This window comes from Mobula birostris, chromosome 19 (assembly GCF_030028105.1).
Source record: "Mobula birostris isolate sMobBir1 chromosome 19, sMobBir1.hap1, whole genome shotgun sequence".
In the NCBI taxonomy this organism is placed as follows: domain Eukaryota; kingdom Metazoa; phylum Chordata; class Chondrichthyes; order Myliobatiformes; family Myliobatidae; genus Mobula; species Mobula birostris.
In genome coordinates this window covers 32,131,288-32,158,085 of record NC_092388.1, presented here as the reverse complement: position 1 = coordinate 32,158,085, position 26,798 = coordinate 32,131,288, and the positions used below count along the sequence as shown (strand labels likewise).

General features: G+C 40.0%; 1 protein-coding gene across 2 annotated transcripts in view; it reads left to right on the top strand.

The window, feature by feature from the left end:
* Nucleotides 1-21,371, top strand: part of glb1 (galactosidase, beta 1) — a 90,958-nt gene extending 69,587 nt beyond the window's left edge. The window contains exons 15-16 of one of the 2 annotated variants that reach the window (XM_072283370.1): nt 2,690-2,926; nt 20,333-21,367. In XM_072283370.1, coding sequence (XP_072139471.1) covers nt 2,690-2,926; nt 20,333-20,596 — 501 coding nt within the window. In that variant the 3' untranslated portion in view covers nt 20,597-21,367. Of the gene's footprint in view, nt 1-2,689; nt 2,927-20,332 lie in introns of both variants that reach the window. The other variant, XM_072283371.1, reaches the window with a different exon arrangement.
* Nucleotides 21,372-26,798: the final 5,427 nt, after the last annotated feature.

Sequence of the window (26,798 nt, the reverse complement as noted above, 5' to 3'; positions counted from 1 at the left end):
CTGGAGTATTGTGTGCAGTTTTGGTCCCCTAATCTGAGGAAAGACATCCTTGCCATAGAGGGAGTACAAAGAAGGCTCACCAGATTGATTCCTGGGATGGCAGGACTTTCATATGAAGAAAGACTGGATAAACTGGGCTTGTACTCGTTGGAATTTAGAAGATTGAGGGGGGGATCTGATTGAAATGTATAAAATCCTAAAGGGATTGGACAGGCTAGATGCAGGAAGATTGTTCCCGATGTTGGGGAAGTCCAGAACAAGGGGTCACAGTTTGAGGATAAAGGGGAAGCCTTTTAGAACCGAGATGAGGAAAAACTTCTTCACACAGAGAGTGGTGAATCTGTGGAATTCTCTGCCACAGGAAGCAGTTGAGGCCAGTACATTGGCTATATTTAAGAGGGAGTTAGATATGGCCCTTGTGGCTACGGGGATCAGGGGGTATGGAGGGAAGGCTGGGGCGGGGTTCTGAGTTGGATGATCAGCCATGATCATAATAAATGGCGGTGCAGGCTCAAAGGGCCGAATGGCCTACTCCTGCACCTATTTTCTATGTTTCTATATATATGCTAGTGATATTAAACTTGATTCTGATCATTTAAGAAGCAGTTGGGTGGGTTCATGGGGGGGCGGGTGGGGTTCAGTCAGATATCGGGACTATCTGGATGGGTGTAGGCTGGTTGAACCATTGAGCACACCTACATGAAATGTAGCTGTAGAAAAGCAGCACCCATCTTCAAAGAACCTCACCGTCCAGGCCAAGCTCTTTTCTCACTGTTGCCATCAGGTAGAAGGTACAAGTGCCTCAGGACTCACACCACCAGGCTCAAGAACAGTTCCAACCCCACAACCATCAGGCTCTTGAACAAAATGGAGTAACTGCACTCATTCTATTTCCGGTGTTCCCACAACCGATGGTCTCACTTTAAGGACTCTTTATCTTGTTATTTCATGCTCTTATTATTTATTGCTATTTATTTATATTTGTACTTCCACAGTTTGTTATTTATTGATCCTGTTTACAGTTGCTAATTTATAGATTTACTAAGTATGCTCGCAGGGAAAAGAATCTCAGGGTTGTATGTGGTGACACGCATGTACTCTGATAGTTTACTTTGAACTTTTGAATTGTAATGTATTATGTAATGTTATTATCAGTGATTGTGTGTGATTAACTCTGATGATAAAATCCCTACGGTTAAGCAATGTCTAGCTGAAGGGAAACATCATTAACCGATTCAGGCTCCCTTTTCATTTTATTGAGATTAAGAGAGTAGGCAGATTTTCATAGAGCTTTGCTGTTCCATCTGTGAACCACCTTGTCTGGAGTTTTAATGTAACCATTTACTTTCTGACAGCAAAGCTTTTTTTTGGGATGTTTTATATTGCAATATAATACAAAAAGGGCTTTGGGATTAGATAGAAGCTAAAAACCTGCTGTCAGAGCTCAGCAGGTCGAGAAGTGTCAGTGGGGGGGTAAGTGGAGAGAATAGTCAATGTTTTGGGTCAACACCCTGTATCAATCCCAGATAATCCATGCTCTTCTACAATTCTATGTTCCATAGATAGACACCTGAATGTGAGGAAAATGGAAGGATATGGACATTGTGTAGACAGAAGACATTAGTTTAGTTAGCTATTTGATTACTTAATTGGTGCAGCACAACATTGTGGTCCAAAGGGTCTGTTCCTGTTCTATACTTGTTCTATGCTCTATGTTCTTAATTATCAACTTCACACTACTTCGAAAAGATGTATTGAAGATCCAAAGATACTCAAGTGCCTTCACCACACACAATTCCTTTTGCTATTGCTTTGCTTACTTGCTTGCCAACTGATATTACATTGCAACTTTCTGCTCGCATCTACCCAGTTTCTTACAGCGTAAGAATAACTAATGGAATATATGCCTCTCTTATTCATTGTCTGAGCTATTGATGAGTATCTTGGAAAGCTGCTGCCTCGATACCAGTTTCTAGCAACTGGAGTCATTCATCCCTATTCTTCGACTCTGATCTCCTACTCTTTTTCCTGTGCATCTCAATAAGGTGTTTCCAATTCTAAGTGTGTTTCTTTTATGTTAACTGTCTCAACTGTGAAAATTTTATGAATGACTTGTGGAATTCAGTATCTGAAAAATAAATACTCCTGATTCGCTCTTCAGAATCCAATCTGACTCTCATTGATCAATCTATTTCTTTCCTTAGTGTTCATTATTTTTTTAGGTCCTTACTCACTCTGAAATGAGAATTCTGTTAACCTAATGACAAAATTTGATCTCATTTCCCAGTTTCTCCTTCAAGCCTTCTGAAATAACGTGGTTAAACAATTTTCAATTTCAGCAGGGACAATTCCGGGAGTGATAATCTATCGGAATTTGGAAGAGTGTCAAAAGTTCATTTATTATCAAAGCATGTATCCAGATACAACTTGAAATTTGTATTATGACTAAAGCTTTTGCAATTTCCTGACCCACTCTCAGTGGGTTGGGATGGTAAAAATCAGATCCTGGAGATGTCCCAGTCTTCAATTATGTTATTTTCTTTTATTCTTGCTCTTAAGTGTATTGATTGTAATATGGTCATTCCTTTGATATATTTTGTCTTAGTTTGCCTGGTACTTTAGTGGCATAGCAAAGAGGCATCAGCCATGATGGCCAGATCACCTACTGTATCATTTTCAAATTCCACAGGGGCTGGTGACAAATCTTACTCTGGCTTCAACAATCCTGACTAACTGGACTGTCTACTCGTTAAATATTGATGAAGCCATATCGAAGGGCCTCTTGAATAAGCAGCAGAATCTTCCAGGGCTAACTTCTACAGCCAATATCAATGTGCCGTCCTTTTACTTGGGTTCCTTTGTGATTCCAAGTGGCATTCCTGACCTACCTCAAGATACTTTCCTTAAATTTCCAGGATGGACGAAGGTGGGTAGAAGATTTGATTTAAAAACAAGAGAAAATCTGCATATACTGGAAATCCAAGCAACACACACCAACTGCTGGAGGCATCTATGGAAAAGAGAACAGTTACATTTCAGGCCAAAACCCTTCAGCAGGACTGGAGGGTAAAAAGCTGAGGAGTAGCTTTAAAAGGTGGGGGGAGGGGAAAGAGAACCACAAGGTGATAGGTGAAACCTGAAGTGGGAGGGATGAAGTTATCTATCTCGGAAGTAAATTGGTGGAAGAGACAGAAGGCCATAGAAGAAAGAAAAGGGGGGAGGAGCGCCAGAGGGAGGCGATGGGCAGGCAAGGAGATAAGGTGAGTGAGGGAAAATGGGATGGGGAATGGTGAAGGAGAAAGGGGGGATGGGGGGCATTACCAGAAGTTCGAGAAATCGATGTTCATGCCATCTGGTTGGAGGCTACCCACACAGGATGTAAGGTGTTGATCCGTCAGCCTAAGGGACAAATGGAAAAGGGAGTCGCGTAGAGAGTGATCCTTGCAAAAAGCAGAAAGTGAGGGGGAGGGAAAGATATGCTTAGTGGTGGGTTCCCATTGGAGATGGTGGAAGTTTCGGAGAATTATGTGCTGGACACGGAGGCTAGTGAGATGGTAGGTGAGGAGAAGAGGAACCCTATCCCTGATAGGGTGGAGGGAGGATGGGGTAAGAGCAGACAAATGTGAAATGGAAGAAATGCGGTTGAGGGCAGTGTTGGTGGTGGAGGAACAGAAGCCCCTTTCTTTGAAAAGGGAGCCCTTCTCCCTTATTTTAATTAAACCTCAGCAAAATAATTGAGCATGGAGTAAGCTTTAACTAGTAAAGAATGAAAACAAGTAGAGTATATAATTTCTTGCAGTACAACATCTATCCCATCTATTAATCCATCCAATTAAATACCCATGATTTGCATTTATGATGCAGCTCAAATTACAGGGCGTAATGTGCCTAGATTTGTTGTGGAATGAAAGCTTGAAGAGTAAGTGCTAAGTGAAGAGGGTACATGAAGCATACAAGGCCAGAAAGACAAATTAAGGAGGTGGTACATGAGTACAATGTGAAGTTAAGTCATTAGTATGAAAATTAGGAAAGGAGAATCATATTACAGTGGTGGAAAACAAGTAAACCTTGGTTTGGGTTGTTATGTCTGTTTGAGAGACACTAAATAAGCCTTCAGCAATTGCGACACGGTATGTTACACTTTATTGTAAAGATATTTGGAAAACAAAAATGGGGAAGTATTGCTAAGATTGTAAGGACTTTAATGAGTTATCATTTGGAGTGCTTTGTTTTTCTCTTCACTTCTCAGGAAGTACATCCTTCTGATAGAATCAGGGTAGTACATATTTTCAAAATTGATGGGCGATATGAAGGGGCTGTCCTTTGAAGAAAGGCTGAGTAAAATCTGCCTCCTTTAATGATTTCTGTGAATTGCATAGTAACTAGGACTAGTCCATCCATGTCAAACCTTTGAAGAATTTCTTGCCCTAAAACAATCACGTTTCATTCTATTTTTCTACAGGAAAAGCCAGTTTTACTCAACCTCTTCCCGAAAGGATATTCCCTTCATTAATTTTCCGTGTATCACAGATTGACTAATTTTATTCCGAGAATAAAATAGTGCTACACACTGTTAACTTATGAGCTTAAGGATAAACTTAAAAGGTGATATGCTCTCTTTCTTATATTCTAACAATAATAAGACAAATGCTGATAACCACTAATGGTGTGTAGCTGCACTCTGCTTTCCATAATTAAGAAATTCCAACTTAAAAACATAGAAAAAGGAGCAGAAAGAGGCATATAACATCATGACTGTTTGCTCATCTGAATGTCATATTCCTATTCTCTTCCTATACTGCTTGGTGTATGGTGTGTATAGAATTCTACCTCCTCCTCAAGAATATTCACCAATTTGTCCTCTATGGCCCTCATTGCTAGTGATTTCTATGCATTTACACTTATTTGTGAATAACATTTTCCTTTATAACAGTCATTGATTACTTGCAGAAGGATCCTTATTCCAGACAGCTTAGACAGCAGAAATGTACTCCCCACACCCAGTCTGTTTAGCTCCATCAAGCTTCATTTTGATGCCTTCTCATTCTTCTAAACTGTTGTGTATGCAAAACTAGCCAACTTAATCTCATGCGAAAATCCAAAGCAACACACACAAAATGCTGGAGGAACTCATCAAGTCAGGCAGCGTCTATGGAAAAGAATGACATTTTGTGCAATCTCTCCTCAATGGGCTACCTGGCTGTCCCTGAAATCAATTTGGTGAGCCTGATAGTAAGTTTATCCTTTTCTAGGTAGAAATATGCTGGGTTTGATCTCACCAAGGCATTGAATAATTGTTTCCTAATCACATCAGTAATTGACAATGGCCACACCTCTAACCATACCAATCCCCAAGACCAGCTGCATGCTTGTTGAGATTAACTGGCGCACATGAACACCCAGGTCTATCTGTACATCAACACTTCTCAATCTAACACTAGATACTACACTGCTTTGATATTTAATTATTGAAATGGTCAACTCTGCATTTATCGTGTTATGCTCCATTTGCTATATTTTTACTAACTTGCTCAATTTGTCTATAAGTTGCCTTGAATCCTCTTCGTGTCCTCCTCACTGCTCATAATCCCACATTGGCAAACATCATTGGCAAACTTTGAAGTAGTAAGTACCATCTCGTCAGCCAGAGTATTGACATGTAATTAGAACAGCAGAGGGCAAAGCACTGTTCTTCACCTGGTCACTGCCCACTACCCTGAAAGAAACCCAATTAATCCAACTGTCTGTCAAAACAGTTTTCACTCCAAGCTAGTGTACTACTTCCAGTGGCATGTGCTTTAATTTTGTACGCTGACTTCTCTGAGACTTTAACAAAAACTATCTAAAAGTCCAAGTTCACTACGTAAATAGACTCTCCCTTATTTATTCCATCAGATGCAACCTCAACAGATCTGGTTTGTACAACACCATTTTAGAAATCTATGTTGACTTTGTCTGAACCTGTTGATAAGTTTGACATGTCCTGTTATCTCATACTTAATTGTAGCTTCTAGGATTGTAGAATTTGTAAGGCTTTTTTTAAAAAGAAGTAGATAGCAAGGATTTTTTGTTAGCCAGTTAGAACGTGAGAATCCTGTTAACATCAAATACAAATAACAGAAAGTTTTGACTAGAAGCGATAACGTCATGCTAGGTAAAAAATGAATGTAAAGTGAATAACTTTTGTGCCTTTTACAGTAGGCTGTAAGCCTACAGATGTTATCAGCATTGTGCTGTCAAATGTTGAAAGAGATTTAGTTGATAAAGCATATTTTTAGTACTGCAGCATTTTGGGGGAAAGTTTATTTTCCTGTATATAATTTCAAGTTCAAGTTATATCGTTGCAATTCCTTGAGTTGACATCTTTTTCTTTGAATTGCCAGATATGATACTACAGACAGAGCCTTTCAGTACATAAATCCACAAACCTTTCAGATGTTTTTTAAAATATTTACATTTTATTTTTTATGGAAACTTCATCTTAATTTTTTTTGAAGTGTGGCTTTGTATACAGAAAATTTATTGCATAGGAAGGTTTCTGTTCAGTGATTTTATGGTAATGGTTAGAAACACCTTCATGCTATTTCTTGACTTCTATAAGTTTTTACATTTTTAGATTATGAGGACACGCAGTCCTCTTTTGTTGTCGTTTAGTAATGCATGCATTAAGAAATGATACAATATTCCTCCGGTGTGATATCACAGAAACACAAGACAGACCAAGACTGAAAAACTGATAAAAGCCACATAATTATAACATATGGTTACAACAGTGCAACCAATACCGTAATTTGATGAAGAACAGGCCATGGGCGCGGTAAAAAAAGTTCAAAGTCTCTCGAAAGTCCCACATCTCACATAGACGGGAGAAGGAAGAAAACTCTCCCTGCCATGCCCGACCACAGTCTGACTCTGAGTCGTCCGAAAACTTCGAGCCTCCGACACCGAGCACCAAGCAGCATCTCTGCTGAGCGCTTCGACTCCAGCCCCGGCCGCCAGCAGCAGGCAAAGCCAAGGATTTGGAGACTTCCCTCTGGAGATTCTCGATCACACAGTAGCAGCGGCAGAGATCTGGGCATTTCAGAAGTTTCTCCAGATGTTCCTCCGTGCTTCTCACGGCTGTCTCCATCAAATATGAATTGTGCACAGCCCCTATTTAACAAATATGATATCATTTCACTGGAGAGGCTACACGTTGCGTCGTGCTGCCATCTCCCCTTTGCATCTCCCTTATGGGTTTGTGATTTTGTCTCAAAGGTTAACCTCCTCATTAGTCATAGTCGTAGTCATACTTTATTGATCCTGGGGGAAATTGGTTAAATTAGGTTCATTACTGCACCTAAGTTAGACTAGGTCTTGTGCTAATTGCAAATGTCTACATTGTGAGCTCACTAAAGACTCTATCCACAGATACTGCCTGATCTGCTGATTTTTGCCAGCATTTTTTTGTTCTTATCTCAGATTTGCACCAGTGCTGTTTGATTTGGATTTTCTCACTATATTGTACTTCAGCCACCTCTCCCAAACTCTTCCTGATGGGAATCCTTCTTGATTCTTCTTCCCTACACCTAGTAATGTAATGAACACTTGTCAGTCATACGGGATGAATCATGAAGTTTCTACCCCTCCCTCTCCCATTTGCACTATTATGTGCTTTGCAGTGTGTTATGGGGATTATGCTCGCGAGACTGTGTGCAACGCTCACACAATTGAGTTGTGCATGCTGTGAAAAAGCATTAAGAATGTTACTGCAATTAAGTTCTACACTGCCAGGGCAAACTAGAAACCATGGCTGACTGCAGAGGTTCATGCATTGCTTCGGGTTTGGGGTGCTGTCTTTGTGACATCAAGGCCCCTCTTATCCCTGAGGAACAGGTATGCAGTCTGGCCACAGCCACAGTGAGGAGAACCCTAGCCAGGGTAAACCCACACAAAGGTGCAGGGCCAGATAACATACCTGATCAGATGCTGAGAGATTGTGCAGCCCAGCTAACATCCTTAATATCTCTTTGAGACAGTTCACTGTCCCTGCAGGTTTCAAGGCAGCCTTCATCATTCCAGTGCCCAAGACAGCTACAGTAACTGGCTGAGAACGATTACCAGGCACTGGCCCTGACTTCAAAAATCATGAAGTGCTTTGAGGGGCTGGTAATGTATTGTTTAAAACTCCACCTTCCAGTTGCATTGGACCCTTTCCAGTTCACCTACCACTTTCACTGGTCCACTGATGATGCCATAGCCTCGGCCCTCCACTCCATCCTGTCCCACCTAGAAAATGATGTCTCATATCCCAGGATGTTGTTCATTGATTTCAGCTCAGCATTTAACACGATCATCCCCCAGAGGTTGGTCCTCAATCTGTCCTCATTGGGGCTCAATACCCCGCTCTGGAACTGGATCTAGGTCTTCTTAACAGAAAGACCCCCATTCAGTCCAAGTTGGCAGCAACATCTCAAACTTCATCAGGCTGAGCACTGGTGCTCCCCAGGGCTGTGTGCTCAGCCTACTGCTGTTCACTCTGCTGACTCACGACTGCACTGCCTGATCCAGCTCGAAGTGCAATGTTCACTGATGATGAAACAGTGGTTGGCCTCATCAGCAACAATGAGGAGTCAGCATACAGAGAGGAGGCAGAGAGGTTTGTCAAATGACGTGAGAAGAACAGCCTGAGTCTCAACGTGGACAAGATAAAAGTGATGATTATGGACTTCAGGAAGGCACATTGTAAGTTGACCACTCTCCATTGAACATCAATGGCTCTGCCTACTAGGAGAACAACAAGGAACTTTATGCTCTTCACTCTCTCTACAGCAATCTAACCTGGACTCTCAACACCTCCTCAATAATCAAGAAGGCACAGCAGCATCTGCATCTTCTGAGAAATTTGAGGCATGCAGAGCTCCCCGCCCCCATTCTCATACCTTTCTACAGGAGCACCATTGAGAACGTTCTTTCTGGCTTGCATCATTGTGTGCTATGGAAGCTGTAAGGCATCAGAATGCAAGGCCCTACAGAGGACAGTAAAAACTGCTAAGTGGCCGGGATCTCCCTCTCCCCTACTTGTGACATTTACCAAGAGTGTTGTAGACAAAGGGCCCGAAGTATTGTTGAGCATTCCTACCACCTATCCCACAGTCTCTTTGACTCACTACGATCAGGAAGGAGGTACAGGAGCGTCAGGACGAGAACTGCCAGACTGGGTAACAGCTTCTTCCCTCAGACTGTGGGACTAATGAATAAGCTGCCAGCATTGAGGGCTCATCACTAGGACAGTGAGCTGTTTACTGCTTACCTGTGCTGTGCAATACATGCATTTTTCAATTATATTTTATTAACCTATTTATGGTAAAATTTTGTTTTGTGTGCTGTGTGTGATGTGTTTTTTTGGTGTACTGTAGACCGGAGTAATGTGGTTTCATTTGGTTGTGTGTGTGCGCGCGCACACACACACACACACCAATAAACTTGAACTTGAAACATTGCAGGTCCTACCTTAATGATGGTGAAAGATAAGCCAGCACCTCATTAAACTCATTTTTGACTCATTTTAAGGTCTTTTTTGCTAGTAGGCTTCGGAACAACTCACCACAGCTATTTAATGTACCAAAGCTGTTGATGTCTAATTTCTAAGTGCATGTTCATGCACTTACTTGACAAGGGGAGGGCAGGGATGGGAAATGACTGTACCATACTCTGCAGAAACTCAGGAGGATGCCAAATACCAATGCAGTTTGCATGGTTTGGGTCAAGAAGCAATCTTCAAATTCAGCTACAGATTGGCAAGTATGATGTTGTGGCCATCTCTGAAACTTGGCTAAAGGGTGGCTGCCATTGGGAGTTGAATGTCCAAGGATATACGGTGTATCGGAAAGATAGGTTAGTAGGCAGAGGGGGTGCTGTGGCCCTGTGTATAAGAAATAATATTAAATCATTAGAAAGGAATGACATAGGATCGGAATGTGGAGTCTCTATAGGTTGAGGTAAGAAATGGCAAGGGTAAAAGGACCCTAATGGCAGTTGTATACAGGCCTCCAAACAGCAGCTGTGATGTGGATTACAAATTACAGCAGGAGATAGAAAAGACATGTCAGAAGGGCAATGTCATGGTAATTGTTGGGTATTTTAGCATGAAAGTGGATTGGGAAAGCCAGGCCAGTACTGGACCTTGAGAGAAAATTTGTAGAATGTCTAAGGGATGGGTTTTTAGAACAGCTTGTTGCTGAGCCCACAAATGGATTGGCTGTGCTGGATTGGGTGTTGTGCAATGATCCGGAGGTGATAACAGAGCTTAAGGTTAAGGAACCCGAAGGGAACAGTGATCATAATATGATCAAATTCACTTTGAAATTTGAGAAAGAGAAACTAAATTCCAATGTGTTGGTATTTCAGTGGAATAAAGGAAATCACAATGGCATGAGAGGAGAAGGGGCCAAGGTTGACTGGAAAGGGACACTAGCAGGAAGGACAGCAGAGCAGCAATGGCTGAAGTTTCTGTGAAAAATGAGGGAATTGCAAGACAGAAAAATTCCAGATTAGAAATTTTCGAATGGACGGAAGCTGGCAATTAATATCAAAGAAGATACTAAAAGTTTTTTTTAAGTATATAAAGTGTAAAAGGGAGTTGAGGATAGATAGAAAATGATGCTGGAGATATTGTAATGAGAGACGCAGAGATGGCAGAGGAATTGAATGCATATTTTGCATCGGTCTTCACAGTGGAAGACATCTGTAGCATACCGGACATTCAAGAGTGTCAGGGAAGTGAAGTACGTGCAGTGAAAATTACAACTGAGAAGGTGGTCAGGAAGCTTAATGGTCTGAGGGTGGATAAATCTCCTGGACCTAATGGAATGCACCCTCGGGTTCTGATGGTAGTAGCTGGAGAGATTACGGAGGCATTAACAATGATCTTTCAAGAACTGATAGATTCTGGCATTGTAGCGAATGACTGGAAAATTGCAATTGTTACTCCACTATTTAAGAAGGGTGGGAGGCAGTAGAAAGGAAACTATAGACCTCTTAGCCTGACATCAGTGGTTGGGAAGTTGTTGGAATCGATTTTTTGGGATGAGATTATAGAATACCTGGAGGCACATGACAAGATACGCCAAAGCCAGCATGGTTTCCTGAAAGGAAAACCCTGCCAGTCTAACCTTCTGCAATTTTTTGAGGAAATTACAAGCAGGGTAGATAAAGGAGATGCAGTAGATGTGGTGTACTTGGATTTTCAGAAGGCCTTTGACAAAATGCTGCACATAAGGCTGCTTAGCAAGATAAGAGCCCATGGAATCGCAGGGGAGTTACTAGCATGGCTGGAGCTTTGACTGATTGGCAAAAAACAGAGAGTGGGAATAAAGGGATCCTATTCTGGCTGGCTGCCGGTTACCAGTGGAGTTCCACAGGGGTTGGTGTTGGGACTGCTGCTTTTTATGATGTATGTCAATGATTTGTATTATGGGATTAATGGATTTGTGGCTAAATTTGCTGATGATACAAAGATAGGTGGAGGAGCGGGTAGTGTTGAGGAAAGAGAACCTGCAGAGAGACTTAGATAGTTTAGGGGAATGGGCAAAGAAGTGGCAAATGAAATGCAATGTTGGAAAGTGTGTGATCATGCACTTTGGTGGAAGAAATAAACTGGTAGACTGTTATTTAGATGGGGACAGAATCCAAAACACAGAGATGCAAAGGGACTTGGGAGTCCTTGTGCAGGATACCCTAAAGGTTAACCTCCAGGTTGAGTCGGTGGTGAAGAAGGCGAATGCAATGTTGGCATTCCTTCCTAGAGGTAGAGAATATAAGAGCAGGGATGTGATGTTGAGGCTCTGTAAGGCACTCCCGAGACCACACTTGGAGTATTGTGCACAGTTTTGGGCTCCTTATTTTAGAAAGGATATACTGATGTTGGAGAAGGTTTAGAAAAGATTCACGAGAATGATTCCAGAAATGAAGGGGTTACCGTATGAGGAACATCTGGCAGCTCTTGGGCTGTATTCCCTGGAGTTCAGAGGAATGAGGGGGATCTCATAGAAATATTCTGAGTGTTAAACGGCCTGAACAGATAAGATATGGCAAAGTTATTTCCCATGGTAGGGAGTCTAGGGCAAGAGGGCAGGACTTCAGGATTGAAGGACGTCCATTTAGAACAGAGATGCGGAGAAATTACTTTAATCAGAGGGTGGTAAATCAGTGGAATTTGTTGCTATAAGCGGCTGTGGGGGCCAAGTCATTGGGTGCATTTAAGGCAGAGATAGATAGGTTCTTGATTAGCCAGGGCAGGGGAGTGGGGACGACTGGAAGAAGTGGATGATTGAATGGCGGAGCAGACTCGATGGACCGAATGGTTACTTCTGCTCCTATATCTTATGTTCCTATAAGCGAAATCCATATTTCCAGGCCTTATCTTAGTTTCAATCCACAGTTATATGTCCATGTTAGCAATGCTAGCCTCAACGGGCTCTGGAAGAAATAGAGCTAGCCGCAAGCCTGAGACATGTTTTCAGTGCTGTTCTGTGAGGGATTCAAAAGAACAAAAGAAACGTATAATAGCTCTGTCTTTCTTAACTTCCATAAGACCATGACCATAAAATATAAGAGCAGAATTAGAGCACTTGGCCCATTGGGTCTACTCTGCCATTTCATTATGCCGAATCCATTTTCTCTCTCAGCCCCAATGTCCTGCCTTCTCCCTGTATCTCTTCATGCCTTGACTAATCAAGAATTCATCAGCCTCAGTCTTGAATATATCCAATGTCTTGGCCTCCACAGCTGCCTTTGGCAACAACAAATTCCAGAGATTCACCACTCTCTGGCTAAAGAAATCCCTCCTCCACTCCATTCTAAATGGACTTCCCTCTATTCTGAGGCTGTGTCCTCTGGTCTTAGACTCCACCATCATAGGAAACATCCTGTCCACATCCACCCTATCGAGACCTATCAATATTTGATTGGTTCCCCTCATTCTTCTGAATTTCAGTGAGTAGAGGCCCAGAGCCAACAAATGCTTAATTTCAGAGTGTTCCAAGGTGTTTTATGGCCAGGATAAACAATTATGAAACCTATGTGCTATTGCTGAAAATACTAGTCGATATGTAGATATCATGGAGCAAATTTTTTTTATATACAGCTTAATGCTGGCCAGAGTATCCCTCCTGCTCTTCAAAATGGGATGCATGTCTTTCTCTGAACATTTAAAAAGGACTTCTGTCAGCTGAGACTTTAAACATAAGACATACAATAATTCAGTATTCTCTTAAACAGGTTTGAAAAGATATCCTAGGTTTTATGTTCACTGGAGAATAACTGAAAACCCTTGCTCTTCTTCACCTCTTGCAAGAAGATATCACTGACTGAAGGTTGATGAAGGAGGCAGCAGAACTGAGCACCAGGAACTATCTGTATTAGAGCAGAGATTTAAAACAAAAGATTTGCTCCATGGTATCCACATATTGACTGGTATTTTCAGCAATAGCACATAGGTTTCAAAATTGTTCTTAATTAAAATTGCACGTGGCTTTGCTTTTTAGAATCACTTTTATTATCACTGACATGTCGTGAAATTTATTGTTTTGCGGCAGCAGTACAGTACAAGATATAAGAATGACAATAATTACAATAATTAGCACAAAAGAAGAATAGTGAAGTAGTGTTTGTGGATTGTTCAGAAATCTTAGAGCAGAAGGATGCTTTTTTAAAACTTTTTTTTACTTTATTGTCGCCAAACAATTGGTACTAGAACGTACAATCATCACAGCGATATTTGATTCTGCGCTTCACACTCCCTGGATTACAAATATTAAATATATTAAAAATAGTTAAAATTAGTAAATATTAAAAATTTAAATTATAAATCAGAAAATAGAAAAATGGGAAGTAAGGTAGTGCAAAAAAAAAACTGAGAGGCAGGTCCGGATATTTGAAGGGTACGGCTCAGATCTAGGTCAGGATCCGTTCAGCAGTCTTATCACAGTTGGAAAGAAGCTGTTCCCAAATCTGGCCATACGAGTCTTCAAGCTCCTGAACCTTCTCCTGGAGGGAAGAGGGCCGAAAAGTGTGTTGGCTGGGTGGGTCGTGTCCTTGGTTATCCTGGCAGCACTGCTCCGACAGCGTGTGGTGTAAAGTGAGTCCATGGACGGAAGATTGGTTTGTGTGATGTGCTGCGCCATCTTCACGATCTTCTGCAGATTCTTCCGGTCTTGGACAGGGCGACTTCCATACCAGGTTGTGATGCACCCTAGAAGAATGCTTTCTACGGGGCATCTATAAAAATTAGTGAGTGTTTTAGGGAACAGGCCAAATTTCTTTAGTTTTCTCAGGAAGTTTTTGTAACAAGTTTAAGATATTTCCCTCTTGTGGAGTTAGTATTGAACCATAATGAACCTTAAGTTGTCCCAGGAAGTGAATAGAGAGCTTAGTTTATTTTTTTTTAAATTGAGAGAGTTGTTGGAGCTCAGAATTGTGTACTACAAAGAATGCTTGTGGCAGAGGGAAGAAATGGATTGATATTGGAAGTAATAGATAATGAAAAGTTAGTGAAATAGCAAGAGTACTTTTGAAATGCTTAAACAAAGAGCCAACATCTATGATTAGACAAACAGCTTCTTTCCTGCACTGTTAACTATTCAAATTTCACTCTTGCCCCTCCTGAATATCTTTTGTGAAACCCACCTCACTTTCATAGCTTCATTGTACCTGTTCAATTAATATATACTCTGTAAATCCATTGTTAGCGAAATGCCCGCAGTCTAGACTTTATGTAAATATATGGTTAAAGTTACTTTATTTTAACGGTAAGCTTGTGATATTTTTTCCCAATACTTGGAAATAAATCTGACACTATCTGACCACCAGAACCTGAGAATGTTTTGCTTGCACGTAAACTCTGCAAAGTGACACCTTCCATGTTCGTGCTTCAGTGCTTTCATTGTAATACCATAAAGGTACATTCATATTGTAACGTAATACTCATTGTTTTATTTTTGTTATCAGTAATCATCTAACTCATGAACTAAATGCAGAATAAGTGAGTTAACTAATTGGTTAATTTATAATACCTATGATATCTACAAAATTTGGTTTGATTTTCGGTTGGCTTTGCAGTTGTCTCTTAATAAGGAACGACTTTGATATAATTGAGAATGTACTGTATAAGTGGAAAACACATCACTGTTTCATAATTTCTTTTGTGAAAGCACACGATTCAAGTCCCTTACAGTAAAAAGCAAAGTACAACTGACTTGTATTAAATTATTGGGCTTGTAGTTGGAGGTCTGGATTAATAGTCTGGAGAACAGTATTTAAATTCATCCTTAAATACGTTTGTAAATAAATTTGAAAACTGTGGTACTACAATTGGACCATCTACCAAGAATCTGCTATCCTAGTTGTTCACATAATTATGGATTCAGAGCCAGCTAAATACCTTACGAGATGATTTAGCAAGTGCCTGGATGGTATAGGTATTTGCATTCTAGGCCTATTTGTATTGGAGTGGCTTAACAGGGGCTTATAAAATTACAAATATCTCTGCTCTTTTTGACCTTGGTAAATAAGTTTAATCTATTTACTGTCATTGGGGAATTAGAATTCAGTGGTTGCAAGTATTATATTTTGCCAGCCAACATATGTCCATATCTTGTACAGTATTTCTTATTTCAAAACCTTGCAAAAAAAGAACATAGTTAAAGAAATATAAAGGAATCCAAAATAAAGGATATTTTGCAATGTAGCCTTACCATCATTATTTGTGCAAAGTTTATGGTTTATTTGTTGGCTGAAAAGTGGAGAATGGCAATGTGGGCATGTCATTGCACACAGCATGTGGCAGAAAAATGACAGTCAAATATTCTCACAAATAAGTTGATGTTCAGGTGTATTTGAATATGATATGTCATTCACACAAGCTCACAGAAGACAGTAGATGGTTGGGAATATATTCATATTTGGAATTTAGCAAATTTGGCTATGATAGAGCTTTATACTTCTCTTCCATTCTCAATTAATCTGATTTTACCTTATTTATGAGTTCAGCTCGTTAATAAGGACAAGAGATTCTGCAGATGCTGGAAATCCAGAGTAACACTATGGAAAGGAATAAAAACTTAAATTTAAGTGTATCCGTTTTTAAATTAGAACCCAAATAGCATATTGTGTCCATAAATGATGGGTTAAATGGAATAATATCATGGTCTTTAGAAAGCTACAGAAGATATTCATTGAAGGAGGATAATTCGACTACTCATTTCTTTGAAATTTCTAACCTATGTAGTAGCAATTTTTAATTATTTTTCCTCCGTCTGTAAAAATCTCCTTGAAAGAATAGTCATTTCCTTTATGAAACCTTCCTAGGTAATGTATTCCACATCACACTTACTGCAAGACAGAATCCTTTTGCTTTCTTCCAAGCTATGTGCTTAAATTTGTCACCTACTGGTTACCAGGGGCTCCAGTTGGTGGAAGCAGTTTCTCTGTTTCTGAGCTACCACAGCAGGCCATAATTTTGAACACTTTTGTTCTATCTTACCTCAATCATTTTTACCGTTAAGATGAATGATTTAATGTGATGCTGCCAAAGCTGAGAGACCTGATATTCCAGAAGAAATAAGGTCTTTTCTGCAGCAAAGAGAAGGTTACAAAAAAAATCTTATGAAGTTAACAAAGTTGTAAATTATTTTAGTGCTGCAAATTTATCAAAAATAAATAAGCTATTGAATCAGTACCCAGAGAATGTTATTGCAATAAAAAAAATGCCGGGTTGGCTAGTTTTTTTTTCCATGGCAAATTGTCAAACTATAGCAACAATGGTAGAGTATTAGCTAGATATCAAAGATTTTGAGGTCATTTTATCAAAACTATATTTAAATGTTGGGGCAATGAAATCCAGGGAACTGATGTTGATGAATTGGTACAAACTAACACATTCAGTGTATTGTTTTATATTTGTTGATGACATGTGATTGTGACTAAAGAGCAAGTATTACTTGGTTGCCCCGAAGTGGCCCAGAACCGAGCAGCCTGCTGGGTCATTTCAGAGAGTGGTTACAAGTCAATAATGTTGGTGGGTCTGGAACCAAATTGAGTCTGATGGTAAATTTCCCTTCATGAAGCACAGTAATGAACCAGGTTAGCTTTTACAGTAATCCAGTGATCAAGTGATCATCATTACAGGTGTTGGTTCTGTAGTCCAGGTTTAGTTGATCAATTGTTTGTGTTAGCTTCTGTCCTCTCAGTATTTGAGGTATTCTTATGGCAAAAGCAAGACAGCCTGAGAATATAGAATAACAGGATGTTCTGCAACCTTTAAAGCTGCAATAAAGTAATACTAATGGTTTTAAAATAACCGTTTTACCATATGGTCTAGCCAAGTCCTGTGGACTTGAGGTTGATTAGCACTCCCAGGACAGAAGGCCCACAACTCTGGGACTGAAGTCAGTAGCACTACTTAAGGCAATCACTTATACATAGTACATTCTGGCTCATTTGACAATTGAATTAGCAGTGGTAAGATATCTAATGCGGACAACTTTATTTGTACTGAATTGTGAAAAATGAATTCTTTTCAAGTGAAATTTTCACAGTTTGTGAGTAGATACGGTGATGCTTATCACAATGTTAACGTGAGTAGGTAATCCTGCACATTTACTTACCAAAGCTGGATCACTGATGTTATTTTTGGTATAGTCAAAGCATCATATTAGAGCAGACAGTTACCCTAAAGGTAATACAGTCACTAGAGTGCAGGCTAATTTCTTAAAGATTTCAGAAGATGAAACATTAGATATTTCTTAAACTCTAGAGATTCAGCAGATGTTGGATTTAGAGTAACACACACAAAATGTTGGGGAAACTCAGCTGGTCAGGTAGCATCTATGGTGAGGAATAAATAGTCAATCTTTTAGGCTGAGACTCCTTCATCGAAGGGGAAGAAACTAGAATAAGAACGTGGGGGTGGTGGTGGGGGCAAGGAAGGAGTACAAGCTGGCAGTTGATAGGTGAAGCCAAGTGGGGCAAAGGTAGGTGTGTGGGAGGGGGAAATGAAGTGAGGAGCTGGGAGGTGTGATGTGTGGAAGAAGTAAAGGGCTGAGGAAGAAGTTTCTGGTTGGAGAGGAAAGGGGGTTTTGGCAGAAAGCGAGGGAGGGGGAGCCCCTTTCTGATTTTGGCAGAAAGGGAAGGAGGGGGAGACACCAGAGGAGAAGTAATAAGCAGGTGAGCTGAAGATAAGGTTAAGAGGAGAGCTGGAATGGAAAAAGAGAGAAGGAGAAAGGGAGTGGAAATACCAAAAGTTAGAGAAATCAATGTTTATGCCATCAGGTTGGAGGCTACCCAGACAGAATATATGAGGTGTTGCTCCTCCAACCTGAGACTGAACTCATCGTTGCAGTAGTTGTTTCTTGGGATATTTCTTTTCCTCTGGAATTTCCCAGTGCAGTGAAGGAGATACAAATACATCAGGTGCAGCATTGCAGGTAATAAGCCTGTTTCTATCCTTCAAAGGGTTTTGTGTAGTTGGGAGTTCACATACTGGAGGCACCAGAAAGCTGTTAGGATGCCTTGTACTTTTGCCTCTACAGATGCTGCTTTACTTTCTGAGTTCCTCCAGCAGCCTGTGTTTTAATAGAAATCAGATTTCTTGTAATGAGACTTTGTCTGAGTAAGATTGCCATTCGATCACATTAAGTACCTAGAAAGTTTTAAGAAAAGACCACAGCCCAGCTTTCCCATTTTCACATTTTATGTTTTAGACAAATGAGTCAGTTCAGGGGAAATTTCTGCTCTTTTCTATAAATGAGTTAAATTTGCTAAAAGGTAACATCGAATTTTCTATGAAGTGAAGTATTATAGTAGACATAGTGCAATTATTATTAACTTAATCAATTATTGGTAGAGGCCCTTCAGTTCACCTTGGCAATAGCTTAGCATTCTCCTACAGTGCCTGTCTTTTTTGAACTCCTATGATTGAAGTTTGATCCTTGTCACAGTACCATGTACTTCATGTATTTTTGTGTTTGTCGTATGATAGTCTATCACTGCTTATCCACCTTGTCCTGTTTACAACTATTCATGTGGTCAACCACATAGGACCTTAAAGTAAATTTATTATCTAAGTACATATATGTCAAGATATACTACCCTGAGATTTATTTTCTTGCAGACATTCAAGGCAAATACAAAGGAACACAATAGAATCAATGAAAAACTGCACAAACAATGTGCAAAAAGCAACAAATAGTTCAAATGCAAAAAAAACATAATGAATGCATTAGTAATAAATAATGAGAAAATAAATTGTAGAATTCCCTCGAACAAAGTATTATAAAGTTTGAAGCTGCTATCTTTGGTCCCCTTCAAAGATTCCATTTCAAAGCCACCATTCGCCATTCCATCTATGTTCGTGGTCTGAGGTGGTAGCTGTCTTTTGTAAAGCACACTGATGCATTTGAACCCGCAGTAACCTACTATTTTTGTGTATACCGGTTTACACCTACAAAGTAATGTCCAGTTCCCTTCTGACCTGATCATATGCTGATGACTTTGTGTATAGGCCATTTTTCTCCCTCCGTAAACTTAATGTCATCCAAAGGTTCAGGTTGACGCAAGCCTGCAGTAATAGTTGGAAAAAATACAAAGTTCTGTTTCCACCACAGTAATGTCACAACAGGAAATGTTAACATAGAAAGAATTTGCATTAGTGATTCTTCATGATTGCAGTGAAGTGCTTAAGTGCAGTGTTGTTGAGATATTCTCAAATGTAGTACTGAATTTTCTCTTAGCTACACTAAGATAAAAGATCAGGGCACTGTATTGCACTAATGAAGGGACAGATGTTATCTAAGCTACTGGGAGAATTTCCCACCCATACATGAGGTGCCATGCTTTTTATCTATTTCTTTCACATAAGAGGGCAGAAGGATGCTGTCACATCTGAAGCTTGATACCTTCAAAGGGGCAATGCCCTTTTAGCTCCTGCTGAAGTATTTGATTTACAGGCCTACAAAGAGGAACTCAAGCCCACAACTTCTGGTTCAGGAGGCAAGAATATTATTCATCACTGAACCATGTATAGCATAAGTGTAACCATCAAGTTAATATTTTTAAATGGAAAGTTTGGAGCTTGTTCAAATGAAATGCAAGAAATATGATACAAGCTGGCCAGGACAGACATTATGAACTGTGCCCAATGAAGTGTGGCAATGTCATTTTTAATAGGGAGTTGATATGCAATCTGTAATTAACAGCTGGAGGAAAGCGTACTGAGGATCCTCTCATTGTTAATTAGAATTGTGAGGTTGCTAATTGTGAATTCTGTAGTAATTTCTTTTCCCTCTGTCTTCAGGGTCAAGTGTGGATCAACGGCTTCAACTTGGGTCGCTACTGGCCAGCTAGAGGGCCCCAGGTCACTCTGTATGTTCCTGCTTATGTTCTGAGCACATCTGCAGTTAATAACATCACGGTGTTGGAGCTGGAGATGGCACCTTGCAAAGAAGAGCTTGGAATGTTTTGTGCTGTGGAATTTGTGGACACACCTGTCTTGAATGGCACCACAGCTTATACCAACACAGACAGTGACCTTTTCAGGAAACATTACAAGCATACTTGAATTGCATATTTAATGTGGTTCTTCTAAAGTGAAGGGTCAGTCAGTGAGGAGCACAGTAAACATGATGATTTTTCACAGCAGCTGCTTTCAGCTTTGCAAGTGCAAGTTGGTAGTAAATAACTAACCTTGCTAGCACAAAGCCAGCTGTGGATTTGAATTTAAGGGAAGGTCAAGAAATGAATGTATCTTAAAGGCAAAATCTTTCCCTCTTTGTTTGAAACTGGTGACGGTATCAGTGAGATCGTGCAATCTTTTGCTGGAGGGAAAGCTAATCTTGGGGAAACAAAATTCTTGAGAAAGGAAATTTTATTTCTGGTGATCACAATCACTCATATGATACTGGTTCAATTAATATTTATCGATATTTGATTTAATGCAGTCTTGGGAGAAATTCAGTTTTATTGATTGATTGTAAATTTAAAAAACCCTGACTATGATCAAACTTGTATGTTTTATGCATAAATGCTGATTTATATGAATCTTCCCTTTTACTTATATGGTTTTTTTTAATATCAAACTGAATAAAAAATTGTAGGTGATTTTTTTCTCTTTCCAGAAGCTTCCTTTTTTATCGTCTGTAGACTTGCTGCTTAACTGCATAACATAACTTTGAGCAGGTTTTAAAAAAAGAGTGAATGAACTGAAATCTTAAGATAGACTAACTGGTGTAAATTCTCTCAGAGGCAGTGGCACAGCTTCTGTTCTCCTTCCTGTTCCCCCCCCCCCAGGGAAGCCACTTAGGTAAAGCACCAGATTAGTTAAACAAAACTATATAGGCACTGTTCGAAGGGGGAGGCACTTGATGAAAAGAGATTGAAAATACTTAAAACAAATAGATTCAATATATTGGGTCCAGATTAATCTTTGTTTAAAACCTTGCAGATATTACAATATGTCAAATGGTACAAAATGGAATAGTGGTGAAAGAAAAGCCTGGTCTTCACAGTGCAGCCCTATTTGTATCCTGCGGCCCTTGAATCATACTGGAATCCTCACTGCTGGGACTCTACTGCCCTTCCATATATGGTGACCAGTCCTCTGACAGTGGATCCTGAAGCCTGACAAGGCACACTGCAAATGGTTGCATCCCATTGCCCCTTCTCCCCAACATCAAGAAAACCTGCCTGCCATTGACAGTGGATAGCATCGATTCTGTACAGATTGCCTCAACATGAGACATGAATCTTCATGGTGAGGCAGTGTTGTCCAGCACAGCAGTAGCTCCCAAAGAAGTCATTTGAAAGCTTTGTCTGGCATCAGTGTTTGCTTTTAGCTGTTCTAGATTTCCCCTGCCAGTGGTGTGTTCATTTATATATTAAAAGCTTTACACTGTATTTTGATATATGTGATTTAAAATAAACCAATAGTAAAAGATATGCACTTCAGCGGCTGAGCCAGCATTTAGTTGCCTATCCATAAATGCCCTTGGGAAGTTGGTGATGAGCTGTCATATTGAATTGCAATTTTTGAGATGTGGGATGCCCACAACTATGTTAGGGGGAGAGATTCAGGAGTTTGACCCAGGAAGAGAGTTATTTAGATTGGTAAAATGTATTTCCCAAGTTCATTCTTCCTGTCTACTAAAGAGGAAGACATGGAAAGTGTAATCAGGGGGAAGTTGTTCATTTATACTACATACAGCCAAAACAGTAAAAAAAAAGCAAATAGCATCACCTATCTTTGTTCATGATTGCTCAAAAAGTCTCGGTGGTATCTACCATTGCCACCCCTCTTATTCACACCCCTGTCTCTAATATGATGTAGTAGTAGCCATTTGCAACAAGTTTACTGTCATTCAACGGTATGCATGTATATCACCAAATGAGACAATGTTCCTCCAGATCAAGGTGCACAACACAGTAAATATAACTCACATGCAATGCATAGAGTAATATCACCACAAATATATTAACAAATAATAAGGTGCATTTCTGACACAAGTCAAAAAGTAAAGTATATATGCTATTGGTGTTTCCTATCCTAACAGTCCTTGTCCTAGTGCTATGGAACCTCCTGCCTGATGGTAGAGGGTTAAAGAGATTGTTGGACAGATGGGAGGGATCATTGACAGGAGAATAGGAAAGGTAGAGTGGATGTCAAAGTCAAAAACAAATTTATTATCAAAGTTCATATATGTATGTCACCATATACTTGAAATTCATTTTTTGCAGACACTTGCAAGAAAGTACAGGTGTCCCCCGCTTTTCGAATGTTTGCTTTACGAAACCTCACTGTTACGAAAGACCTACATTAGTTACCTGTTTTTGCTAACAGAAGGTGTTTTCACTGTTATGAAGAAAGGCAGCGCACGATAAAAAATCAGCGTGCGCCCCGAGCAGTCGCTCTCCCCTGGATTCAGAACGGCATTCTCGCCGGCATTGCTTAAACACGTGCCTGTGAGCAGCCGTTTGCAAGATGAGTTCTAAGGTTTGGAAAAGCCTGAAAGAGCTCGTAAGGGTGTTACACTTAGCATAAAAGTAGACATAATTAAGCATTTCGATCTGGTGAACGAAGTAAGGACAAAGTGAGTTTGGCTTGTGGAAGCTGACAAAGATGATGTTGAAGAGGTTTTGGCATCTCATGACCAAGAACTGATAGATGAAGAGCTGATGCAATTGGAAGAGGAAAGGATAACAATTGAAACCGAGTTCAGTAGCGAAAGTGAAGTCATCCAGGAACTGAACGTGAGGTGACTGCATGAGATCTTCGCTGCAATGATAAAGTACGACTTTAATTTTGAAAGGGTACGTCAGTTTAAGGCATATTTGCAGGATGGTTTGAGTCCTTACAAAGAACTGTATGATAGAAAAATGTGCAAGGCTCAGCAGTCAAGCAAGCCTTCCACATCAGCCACAGCAGACGACGAACCTCGACCTTCGACATTGAGGCAGGCAGACATAGGAGAAGGTGAGCTGCCTGCCCTGATGGAAACAGATGACGATGAGATGACACCCCAGTGTCCCACCACCCCAACCCCTGGGCCGCGGACAGATACCGATTCGCGGAGAATGCAGCAGTAGCTGGGAGGCACACAGTACATCTTTAAGAAAAAAGCCGAAATAAACAAGCTAGCTAACTAGGTGCCGCCCGGCACGTAAATATCGGCTCAGATCAGAGGTAATTGCCAATTGCGTTGCCTCAGATCTGGGCCGACATTTATGTGCCGGGCGGCACCTAATTAATTAGCATGTTTATTTCGGCTTTTTTTCTGAAAGACGTGCTGGGTGCGTTCTGGCCACTGCTGTACCCCTGCATGCTTCGCGGATTGGTATCGGTCGGCGGTCCGGAAGGTGGGGGCCACTGCACCACCCCAACCCGCGACGACTCAGCCTAACACACCACCATCAGTGTGCTGGGCAAGCTGTCTTCCTGTTTCCCGTAAGTGATACTACATTGTACATATATTATTTCTACTTTATATAGACTGTGTATTTTTATGTGTTATTTGGTATGATTTGGCAGCTTCATAGCTTAAAGGATACTAGAGAGAGTGTTTTTGCCAACAGCGCTTGCGCAAGATTTTCACTACGAAGAACAGTGCCGGCAATGATTGTGGAAAAGTATTTCTACTTTATATAAGCTGTGTATTTATCATATCTTTCCTGCTTTTACTATATGTTACTGTTATTTTAGGTTTTATGTGTTATTTGGCATGATTTGGTAGGTTATTTTTGGGCCTGCGAACGCTCACAAAATTTTCCCATATAAATAAATGGTAATTGCTTCTTCGCTTTACGACATTCCGGTTTACGAACCGTTTCATAGGAACACTCTACCTTCGGATGGCGGGGGAAATCTGTAAATAAGTAGAATACTTTATACTTCACTTTATTGTCGCCAAACAATTGGTACTAGAACATACAATCATCATAGTGATATTTGATTCTGCTCTCCTCGCTCCCTGGATTACAAATATCAAATATTAAAAATATTAAAAATAGTAAACATTAGTAAATATTAAAAATTTAAATTATAAATCATAAATAGAAAATAGAAAAATGGAAAGTAAGGTAGTGCAAAAAAACCGAGAGGCAGGTCTGGATATTTGGAGGGTACAGCCCAGGTCCGGGTCAGGATCTGTTCAGCAGTCTTATCACAGTTGGAAAGAAGCTGTTCCCAAATCTGGCCGTACGAGTCTTCAAGCTCGAGAACCTTCTCCCGGAGGGAAGAGGGACGAAAAGTGTGTTTGCTGGGTGGGTCATATCCTTGATTATCCTGGCAGCACTGCTCCGACAGCGTGCGGTCTACAGTGAGTCCACAGACGGAAGATTGGTTTGTGTGATATGCTGCGCCGTGTTCACAATCTCCTGCAGCTTCTTCCGGTCTTGGACAGGACAACTTCCATACCAGGTTGTGATGCACCCCAGAAGAATGCTTTCTACAGTGCATCTATAAAAATTAGTGAGTGTTTTAGGGAACAGGACAAATTTATTTAGTTTTCTCAGGAAGTAAAGGTGTTGTTGGGCCTTCTTGGCAGTGAACTCTGCTTGGTTAGACCAAGTCAGGTCATTTGTGATATTGACCCCGAGGAACTTAAAGCCTTTGACCTGTTCCACTTGCGCGCCACAGATGTAAATTGGGTCGTGCGATCTGCTACTCCTTCTGAAGTCAACAACCAATTCCTTCGTCTTGCTGACATTGAGGGATAAGTTATTGTCTTCGCACCATGCCACCAGGTTCTTAATTTCCTCTCTGTACTCAAACTCATCATTACCTGAGATACGGCCTACAATTGTTGTGTCATCGGCAAACTTATATGAATATATAATATATGAAAATATATAATATAGAATATATGAAAACCTATATATAAAGACTGACAAACAACCAATGAGCAAAAGAAAACAAATTCTGAAATAAAAAGAAATAAATAAATAAAGCAGAGTACATGAATTGTAGAATGCTTGAAAGTGAGTGTGCAGGTTGTGAAATCAGTTCAGAGTTGAGTTGAATCAGTCCTGAGCTGATTCAGGACCCTGATGTTTATAGGGTAATAACTATCCCTGAACCGGTGGTGTGGAACCTCTGGCTCCTATACCTCCCGCCTATGGGTCGTAAGTAGTGAGAAGCGTGCATGGCCTGGATGGTTGGGATCCTTGATGTACTGATAAAAAAAACAAGTACACAGAGAACTTCACTGTGGGTGATCGGGAGGTCTGGAAAGCATTGTGAATAGAGCTTACAGAATGACAAATGTTTCCTAGAATGTATGTTAGATTTTGCATTTAGTGGTAACTACTAAACCAAAATTAGTCAACCATCTAATGATATACGATTATTATGCAAATAGTAAAGTAACATGATTGAATTTAAAACGGGGGTTTGAGAGTGAGAAAAAAATAGACAAACTATTGCTTGATATTCAATGCATGTAGAATTTTAAGTAATGAATTAGTTAGACACAAATAAGATCTTAATTATAAGGATTCAGTTAACTATTTGACTTTGTGCATGTATTAACCCTGAAAGCTATATTTGCATAGTTAATTTAGCATTGTTACTAAATGTAAAAAGACAATGGTCATGAAGGACAAGATTTGCATATTTACAGGGGGAAATGAAAGCCAGCAGAATCATCCATCTTTAAAGAGCAAAGTGAAATTGAAAGAAAGCAAATGATTCAACCAGAGGAATACATGAATGTCATTATCTCTGAAATGAGAACTGGGTATTTTGGAATGAAATCAAAGTTCACATCTTTACATACTATATAACAAAACAGATATTGTAGAAATCATTCATTGGGTCATTCATTGACAAACATTCAGTCAGTTTATCAGTTAGCCAGTAGGATAGTCAACTAGTAATCAGAGGCCTAAATTATTTGATCAAAGTTCATGGATATCTTATTTTATTAAGGACAAATTGAAGAAAAAGACAAATAAATGCAGAGAAAAAATAAATAAATTATAAATAACAATCACATAGAGTCAATTTGATCAAAATTTGAACCAAATTTAGTTAAATAATTCTGTAATAAAAGTTTGTCAGCAATGGTAATCATGAAAATTATAAAAGCCTTATTAAGAATCCATCTGATTCACTACCTCATTATGGCCTCGCACATTATCATCTACTTCCACTGCATCTCTCTGTTATTGTTTTACTTTGTACTACCTCAATGCACTGAATAATGAATTAAACTGTATGAACAGCATGCAAGATAATCTTTTCACATTTATCTCAGTACATGTAACAACAA